Source organism: Lathyrus oleraceus, chromosome 1 (genome assembly GCF_024323335.1).
Source record: "Lathyrus oleraceus cultivar Zhongwan6 chromosome 1, CAAS_Psat_ZW6_1.0, whole genome shotgun sequence".
Lineage (NCBI taxonomy): Eukaryota > Viridiplantae > Streptophyta > Magnoliopsida > Fabales > Fabaceae > Lathyrus > Lathyrus oleraceus.
This window is the reverse complement of record NC_066579.1, coordinates 71,992,725-72,002,630: the sequence shown is the minus strand read 5'-3', so window position 1 is coordinate 72,002,630 and position 9,906 is coordinate 71,992,725. Positions and strand designations below refer to the sequence as shown.

Sequence of the window (9,906 nt, the reverse complement as noted above, 5' to 3'; positions counted from 1 at the left end):
TTGAATCTAATTCTTGTACAAATAATTTATCGACAATAAAATATACTATTAATAATCCAAAATTAGTTGTTTTTGAACACTCTTTCTCAAAATAAAGTGTAGTAGTAGTAATATGTAATTAGTTGTTTTTGAGCCATCTTTTTCAAATTAAAAATCACTTTAATTATAATTTTGTAGTTATCTTTTTCAAATTTCAACTTTATTTTATTAAAAAACTAAAAAGAATCCATATAATTTTTTATAAGTACAAAATATAAAAATAAGATATACTCCTCCTAGGTATAGATTCAATGTACATTTGTACTCTCAAAAAATTCATTGAAGCTTTAAATATTAGTAAAAGAACAGGGGCATTAATGTCAACTTTTATTAACATTCAAAGGTAAAAAGAAGTAACATCAGCTTCACTCAGCTGACTAACCAATACAATGCAGCCAGCCAAAGACCAGCCATGGTGAAAGAAAACCGAACGCTCCTCACTATTCCATCACGCGCCATCTAGAGCGCGTGTCACCACATTCACCTCTATTACGCTATAGTAATAAACTATAACCCTTTTTTTCTCTTTCTCTATCGAAATCACAACAACAACAACAACAACATAAACTAACAACAACCACCGAATTTGTGTTGTGTTGTGTTTTGTTGTTTCAGATTCACAATCTTAAAACCCTTGATTCTTCCTTCCTCATTCTCCTTTAGGTAACTCTTCCATTCTTATTCTTTTTTATTTATTTTCTTATACTCTTTTTATTTTCATTCCTTTTTTTATTATTAATTATTAATTTTCTTCATAGATTCGTTCTAGTTTTCCCCTTTCCAATCACTTGTTCACGTTTCGCTTTGTGATTTTTGCAAAAATAAGTGCTTTTATTGATTTCTTAATTGCCATTATTTGTATAGGTTCTTGTTTTTTTTTGTTTTTTTAAATTAAATTAAAATTAAAATTAAAATTAGTTTATACGTGCAATGCTTATTGAAACAGTGGTTAGATCGTTAGTTGTGATCCTAATAGTCTCTCATTTATATATCTAAATTATGGTTTTATTATTATTTTCATCTGTTTTGGAACGTGTTTAAGAAAATATTTATGATTTTTTTAGGCTCGTTTTATTTTTTAGGATTTCCATTAGGATTGGTGTAGTCAAATTGTGAGTTACATTCTAGGATTGGTGTGTAAAATTGTAACATCCACAACTTTGAACAAAGACGTGTCAAGTGTCTTACACGAGACCGAACTTGTCAGTGATGGTGTTGTGTCTCATGTCCATGTTTGTGTCGAGTGTTCGACACAACACCAAACGTGTTAGTGATGGTCTCGTGTTTGGTGTTCGTGTCGGTGCTTAAAAAACGTGGTTGGTCCTTTTGTTGATTGTCTTTGAAGGAAAAACAACTGAATAATCCATGGTTATTTTCTTGAAGTGTTTGATAATAGATGCTAGTTCTTGATCTTGTTTGGAAATTGGAATTTGTACACTAAGTCAGCTAGTGGTTAAGTTGCAGTTTTGGTTAATGTTGTTTTTTCAACTTTCTTTAGTGTGATACCATACTTTAGACTTCACTAAACTATTTCCTTTTTTTCTTCCGTCTGTTCATTTGAGAATCGGTTGACGTGATGACAATGCATGCATAACACTAACACACTCTTTTGTTTATATTGTTTTGTTCATTTGTGTCATGTTAATCTAGTAAAAAACACGAACATGATTTAAAATGCCGACCGAAAGTGGAATTTGGAAAAGATTCTCTTTTTAGCTTCTTTTGAAAGGCTTTCTTTCCCCTTTATATCATTATTTCATTTTATGGCCTATTGGTTTGTTTACCGTAAACTTTTAATCGCCCGCGTTGATCTACATTTGTTTCCTTTTAATATTACTCTTAATCGCGCACGCTGATCTACATTTGTTTCCTTTTAACATTACTCTTAATCGCGCGCGTTGATCTACATTTGTTTCCTTTTAACATTACTTTTAATCGCGGGCGTTGGTCTACATTTGTTTCCTTTTAACTTTTCATCGCGCATGATTTATATTCTTTTCCTTTTTATTATCCCGAATGTGAAATTTGTTTGTCTCATATTTTGCAACATGTTATAATTATGATCTTAAAATGGAGTAATATCACGATTTGTTCCTTTTTTGGTTTTTCCTGTGTGTATATTCTATATTCACAATATGAATATTCATTTATTTTGTTCCCTAATACTAGGCGATATACATTTTGATCTATCCATGATGTTCTGTTATTTTTATATGCAATTATGAAATATTAATGCATTAGTTAATGTGTGGTTCTGTTTTGCAAAGAGTATAATTATGTAGCATATATGACATATAATCTTCCCAAATATGTGTTTTAGAATTTGATGTTGTTATTATGCACGTATTGAAGACCAATGAGTGATGAAAGGTACTTTCCGTAAAAATATATTGAATGCTTAATGTGCATAAAGATTTGCACCGGTTTCAATCGAGATTTGCGTAATAAATTTAAAATCCAGGTTTTAATCGTTGCTCTTATTCCTGCATAGAGTCTAGTCTATATAAGGGTTATTCCAAACTCTAGCACCTGTACATTGAATTCTCGTCCAAGAATCGCGACATTGTTGACTATAGTGATGCACATGTAGTCTCAACTCTGTCAAGATATCTCTTTTCTTTTTCTTTTTGTATGTTAGGCAAGACTCGACGCTCACGAGGTATTGATTTTTGCACACTAAACTTTTGCTGTTGTATTCATGTATTTCGTCTTTTAGGTTTTTGAATTATCCGAGAGCCCCCGATGAAGCTTCAAAGACTGCAGAACTCTTTCACAAGTTTCTAAAATCCAGTCGAAAAAGGAACTTCTTCGAACCTGTTTCGATAAAGTAAAGAAGAAAGGTTTCTTCAAAATAGCAGGATGACTGTAAAGAAACAGGACTCGAAAAAAGTTTCTGGCCTCGGCAATCAATCTTCAAGGAAGCTACATCGCAAAGGAGAGAACCCTATTCGATTCGTACCAGCTGCTGACCCTCCTCCTCCTGATAACGGACATTCAAACTCGTGGATCTGTAAAAACTCCGCTTGCAGGGCAGTTTTATCCAAAGAGGACACGTTCTGTAGAAGGTGCTCTTGCTGTATTTGCCATCTTTTCGATGATAACAAAGATCCTAGTCTTTGGTTGGTATGCAGCGAATCTTCTCAAGGGGACTCGTGTGGATTGTCTTGCCATATCGAGTGTGCTCTTCAACATGAAAAAGTCGGAGTTGTTGATCATGGACAACTTATGCAACTTGACGGTGGTTATTGTTGTGCCTCCTGTGGTAAAGTTACCGGGATACTCGGGTGAGTAATTTTCTTCACAAGCTGTGTTATCGATGTTGTATCTATTTTGACCATGATTATTATTATCTTACTATCTTATGGTACATGCGATTTGTATCTCGATTCGATACAAACCGTTTCTATTTTCTGTGTTGTTGACAATATTGGTGATTCATGTTTAATAATGGCAGATGTTGGAAGAAGCAGCTAAACATAGCGAAAGATGCTCGGCGTGTGGACATACTATGTTACAGGATATATTTGAGCTACAGGCTTCTGAATGGTACTGTGAAATTTAAAGAATTGCATGACATGGTACAAGAGGCAAAGGCTAAACTGGAAAAGGAAGTTGGTCCAGTTAACGGCGTTTCTTCCAAGATGGCACGTGGCATTGTCAGCAGACTTCCTATTGCCAGTGACGTGCAGAAACTTTGTTCTCTTGCTATCGAGAAAGCTAACGAGTGGTTGGCTACCGATGACAATCCCGAATCCAAAGGTTGGAACTGTTTCTCTCCTAAATTATAAGCCCTTTTTCGGAAAAAAAAGTCCTTAAATATGACTTTTTTTTGCTAGCCATGAATTTGTTTTGTTCTTTTGACTTGCAGAGGGTTCGCTTCCTGCTGCATGTAAGTTTGTGTTTGAAGAGATAACAGCTTCCTCAGTCAAGATCATTTTACTTGAAATGTCGAATGTAACTTCCGAAGACATTAAGGGGTTCAAGCTCTGGTATTACAAGAGTAGGGTGGAATCACACACACAAGAACCTGTTTGTGTGTTTCCAAAAGCTCAGAGGAGGATTTTGATATCTAACCTCCAGCCTTGCACAGAATATACTTTTCGGATCGTGTCTTATACAGATATCAGTGACCTTGGTCATTCGGAGGCTAAGTGTTTCACCAAAAGCATTGAGATATTGGAAAAGATTCCGACTCCATCAATTGACATGAATACTAAAAAGGAGAATACTCAATCTGGAGAAGGCAATGAATCGGGATCCAAAATAGAGCCTGATTCTACGATGGCAGACTCTGGATTCAAGGTTCGAGACCTTGGAAAGATTTTGCACCTTGCATGGGCTCAAGAACAAGGTTGCATTGAGGGGTTTTGTCGTTCAGATACGAAAAACTGCTGTGGTCAAAATGAAACGGTCAAGCCTAGCAACCCGGTAGAGCAGTCAGCGCCACCTTTGGTTTCTCGAGACCTTGATCTCAATGTTAGCTCTGTGCCTGACTTAAATGAAGAACTCACTCCTCCTTTCGAGTCTTCTCGTGATGAGGACAACTGTTGCACTTTGCAGCAGGCTGTTGAGGCAGATGATGACGCTGCTTCTCACGATTTAGAGAAGAACCTAGCAAGACCACATGGTAGCGGTGGCTCTGAAACATGGAACCATAAACCAGCCGGAGAAGTTCCGGCCGTTGACTCGCGCGTAGTCTTAGAAGCAAGTAGGAAAAGGGTAGCAAGCACAAATGAAGAAACACATGACTGTGACAGCACCTTAATAAACAGTTCTCCTTTACACTTACCCGACGGATCATTCTCCTTAGACGAGAACTTCGAGTATTGTGTTAAAGTAATTCGTTGGCTCGAATGTCAGGGTCATATCAAGCAAGAGTTTAGGCTGAAATTGCTCACATGGTTTAGTTTGAGGTCGACAGAACAAGAACGTAGGGTGGTTAATACTTTCATTCAGACACTGATCGATGATCCTAGTAGTTTGGCAGGTCAACTAGTCGACTCGTTTTCTGACATTATATCCAACAAGAGGCCCAGAAATGGATTCAGTAACAAGATTGTGTCATTAAATTAAGAAGGGTGCGAGTGGAATCTTGTTACACAAGATATCTATTTGATTCAAGATTACTAGTACTACCATTTTGATTGTTTTTGCCTTTCATTGTACAGGCATTTTTTATTACTCATTGTGATTCATTATTATTAGGACAAGTTAATTGCCCTGCTAAAATTGGATTCGCATTGATATGGCAGCAGAGAGACACTGAATCATTTTTCCTTTGAAGGGAGAGGATCTTTGGACTTGAAGTTTCAGGATGTAGAAGGCATTTTTCTATTTATCAAATTATTGCAATTTATTTTTTCAATCATGATATTTAATCATGGAGGATATTAAATATTTAGTGTTGAACTTTATTGTTTACTTTCATTTGACAAGCAACATTATAGTATTGGTTTTTGTATTTGTCATGTCATGTCATTCTCTGTGGTATACTGTTTTGATGTGTAGATTCTTGACATGAGCTCTTCATGTTGTTGGATTTCTGATATGGGAGAATCCAAATCTCTACTTTGGATGATCAATATTGAAGTAGGAAGGAAGCTTGCTGAGCAAGTTACTCTAATAGTTGATAGTGATTCATCTAATTATTTTATGTATGGATATGGGTATAGAAGAAATAAAATAGCAATTATGTGAAATTTTAACATGAGATGGTTGCCTAACTAGTCATCATACATATTTTTTTAAAGTAAAATAGATTTTGATATATTGAAAGTTGAATTTAAGTAAAATAATTTTTTGATATATTGAAAGTTGAATTTAAGTAAAATAATTTTTTGATATGTTGAAATAATGTTTCTTAAAAATAAATTTAATATGTCTTGCTTAATAATTATAACTTACACTTTAATATTTACAACATTCCTTAAATTGGTGAATAAATATTAATTGTTTCAAGGATAATGTGCAATATTGATAACCGATTTATCATTGTTAGACAATTTTATAGGGTCTTCCCACTTTATCTTCAAATCTTCTAGCATTTATTTTATCTTCAATAATTCACAAATTTCTTGAGTTATAATTCTAAATTTTGCTTCAGCACTTAATTGAAAAATTACACTTTGTTTCTTATTCTTACAAGATATAATAATATGCACTAGATCTCGTATCACTTACTAAACATGCATAATCAACATTAGTGTAAGGTACCATGATTGAACTTCCATCTCTTTTAAACAAGAACCATCTTCTTGGAGTGATTTTAAGATATTGTTAGACACCTTCTACAACTCGCAAGTATCTCTCCCTTGGGTCATGCATCAATCAACTGAACACATTGACTACATTGACTACATATGTTAAATTCAATCTAGTATGAGCCAACTAAATCAACTTTTTCACTAATTTCTTATATTGACTCTCGTCAAATTCGACACCCCTCCCTCAAGACTTATCATATGATTTTATTCGATGAAAACACTTGCTGGTGTGCATCCAAGTTTCTCAATTTTTTCTTGCAAAACACCAAACATATATTTCCTATAATAGATAAAAATGCTTTGATTTGAGTAGGCTGCCTAAATATTCTACTAAAGGTGTAGCTTCAGTAGGTTCATGCACTTCTTCAAATATTATACTAGATGAAACTTTTTTTTAAGACTTGTCTAGAGGAAGTTCCTTCATAAACTTTACTGAATGAGGCTTCTTCATCATTTTTATTTGATTATGACTCTTCATATGATTGTTCATTTATCGAGATTGTTCGTTGATGGATATCAAAAGTTCAATTTAGTAGCAAATAACACTACTACAAATAACACATGTCATGATGAATGCGAAATGGATTTCATCTCGGTTATAGTGTCGAGGTAACGAAGGGTGACATGAAAAGTGAGAACTTTATCCCTTGATTTTTATAAAGTCGAGGTTAAAATACAAAAGGTTAATGGTCCGATCCCTAATAACATCATATTTTTACTTTCAAAACTAACTAGCGCGCACAACATACCTATCGGTTTTATTCAATAACTGAGATAATAAGATATGTTTATACGTCGATTTTTGACTTTAACCGAAGAGCTTAATCAATTTTATTAGGGGCAAACCTATATCATTTTGTACACATGCATAAACTATAAATTTGTTACAGAATACCAAATTAACACAGAATACCAAATCAGAAACAAATAACAAAATTAATATTTCTTTTTTTATACAGAATTACAAATTTACATTGTGCAAAATCAAATGTATAAATTTACATTGTTGTCATCAACACATAATACAAAAGTTAGAGTTTTGTATATGAAAATGTCAAAACCTCTATATGTACAAATTCAGCTTATAACAAAAGAAAAACTATTGTTGTTGAAATTCATGACAAGATAAGAAGACACCAATCCAAATTGATCGGATATCATCTATATCTTCTTGTGAGAATTATGTTTTGTTTCTGAACTCCTATAATTAGAACAAAGTTTAAATTATAATAAACTAACAACAACAACATTAACTTAATAAATATACATAAATTACATGTATATGGATTAAACTAATACCAAACGTTTGGTCCATCCATTTGTAATGCATCCGTTGACAATATCATGCATATATTTTCATAGCATAGTATCCACAAGTATAACCATTAGGGTGTCTTTTTTATTAAAAATAATGTTCATATAATTACTAATTAATACACACAAATAAAAGAATATCAAAAGTACAAGGAATACTTACTTTTGGGGAAAGGATCCTTGGATTTTTACCAATTAAATTACGTTTGATTGTATTGTGTGCCTCCATCGCTCTATACATGTCGGTAAAAATTAAATATGCCTAAAAACTATTCAAAACTAAATGTCAAATTTAAATAAAAACTAATACCACTTACCCACACAAAGTGTTTAACGTAATTTCATTAAGAGGATTGTGCATAGAGCAAAACATAACTATAATATTTTGTCTCAGGCATATAATAATTAGTTGCCAAGGATTACTGCATAAATATTCAGAATAATTAATAATATGTATAAAATTGATTTATAAATGAAAACACAAATTAAAATATACTTACACATGGTAATACGAAGTCAAATAATATTCTTTGTTCTCTTCTAACAACATGTCTTTTAAGTAAACTTTGATATTGTTTGCTACCGTTCCACCATGAAGGCTAATGTTATTTGGCTCTACAAAAAAATACTTTCTTAAATCTCTTTCAACACACATCTCATGCAAGTACCTGTAAGAGTCAAATGTTTACTATTAAAGTACGAGAATATATGAATATAAATAGAGACGATCAACATAAAAATTATACTTACGAGCACCACAATTGTAATAAGGTAACGTCTAGCCATTCACCCTCCTTCAAAAATTCCTTAATAGTAGACATAGGAAGTACGTAATACTGATCTAGAACATGACTTAATTGAATATTCTCGCAGATATCTGGAAGACTCTCTACTATAATTTTTAGTCTCTGAATATTATCTACTTGTTGTGGTGTGGTTTCAATATTATCCTGGTGAGTATAACAACTTTCTTTTGTGATTGTACCACCCATTACTTTCTCTTAAATGTCCAACTAATTTGAGTTTGTTTGGTTGAGTAAACCCAATGAACTAAATCTATGCATCATAAAAATATCAAAAATACAATACAAAAATTAAAATGCAAGCAATAATAACAACAACATACAACACCGTTTTTTAAAACTTATACTTATACCTAAAGCACATCACAGGTACATTTCCCAGATATCCTCTCATACTTCTCATCATTCTCCTTCTTTCGCTCCATCTCAACCAACCTCTCTCGCTCCTCTTGCTCCTTCTAAACTCACTCCAACACCTGCTGCAACAACCCCCTCAGTCTCCTCCTACAACACCCTTTCCCGCTCCTCCATCTACACCCTCCGACGTTCCTCCTAATTTTACTTCTCCATTTCCTCCACCAACTTAGCAATAACTATCTCTTCAATCTCTTCCTTACTATGTACTTCTCTAGTTGATCGAGATCGTCCATAGAAAGTCTTGAAGCCAATGCATCTTCCAAGACCACGAACACGCCCAAGATGCTCCTCGATTTCAATCACTTTACCCAAGATGTCATGAAGATCTTCTGAAACAAAGAGGCTGGCTTTGGATTGTTCAACCAATACATCCTGCAACATATATAAAATTTCATCTTTACCAAGTTGATTTAACCAAAATAAATAATATTATTGAAAAAATAATCTACTTACAATCTTTTCAGCCACTTCGCGTGTAACCTCTAATGTGAACTCACCGCATTTTCTTTGACGTGCCCCCTTCCATTTCTCATGGCATGATGGTGTAGATGGAGTGCGATCAAGGCTTATAGAATCATCTAACTCTTGTTCCCTTTGTTTTCTTTTTTCTTCAATCATCTTTTTTTCAAGTTTGTCATATCCTCCACAAGACAATCTATGTGGATATACATTTCCTCCACAAGACAATCTATGTGGATATACATTTCTAGATATATTAAGCTTTCCTTTTTGATTTTTTTTTAAAAATAATCATGTTTTTTAAAAAAAAACACGAATTCCAAGATAAACCATGTTTGGGGGAGGATGCGCCGGGGGGGTTGGCGCAACCCAAAACAGCTGGCGCCTATGTGTGTTTCTTTTGAAAATAAAATTTAATTTTGCAGCCAACAAGAATCAAACACACAACCTTTGGATCAATAGTGAAACACGTTACCATTGCATCACAGACCCTTCATGTTAATTTGTTTCATCATATATTTAATGAGCCATTGTTCTTAGATCATAAGAGAAAGACACTAAATTTTTATTTTAAATTTTAATATCTTAAATATATGAATTATATTCTTCAA

General features: G+C 33.5%; 1 protein-coding gene across 1 annotated transcript; it reads left to right on the top strand.

Moving 5' to 3' along the window:
* The first annotated feature begins 419 nt into the window (after positions 1-419).
* Positions 420-5,500, top strand: LOC127116057 (VIN3-like protein 1). The gene is made up of 4 exons (XM_051047357.1): positions 420-702; positions 2,756-3,323; positions 3,494-3,798; positions 3,908-5,500. Exons 2-4 carry the CDS (start codon positions 2,899-2,901, stop codon positions 5,110-5,112), a joined length of 1,935 nt encoding a protein of 644 aa, XP_050903314.1. The 5' UTR covers positions 420-702; positions 2,756-2,898; the 3' UTR covers positions 5,113-5,500.
* Positions 5,501-9,906: the final 4,406 nt, after the last annotated feature.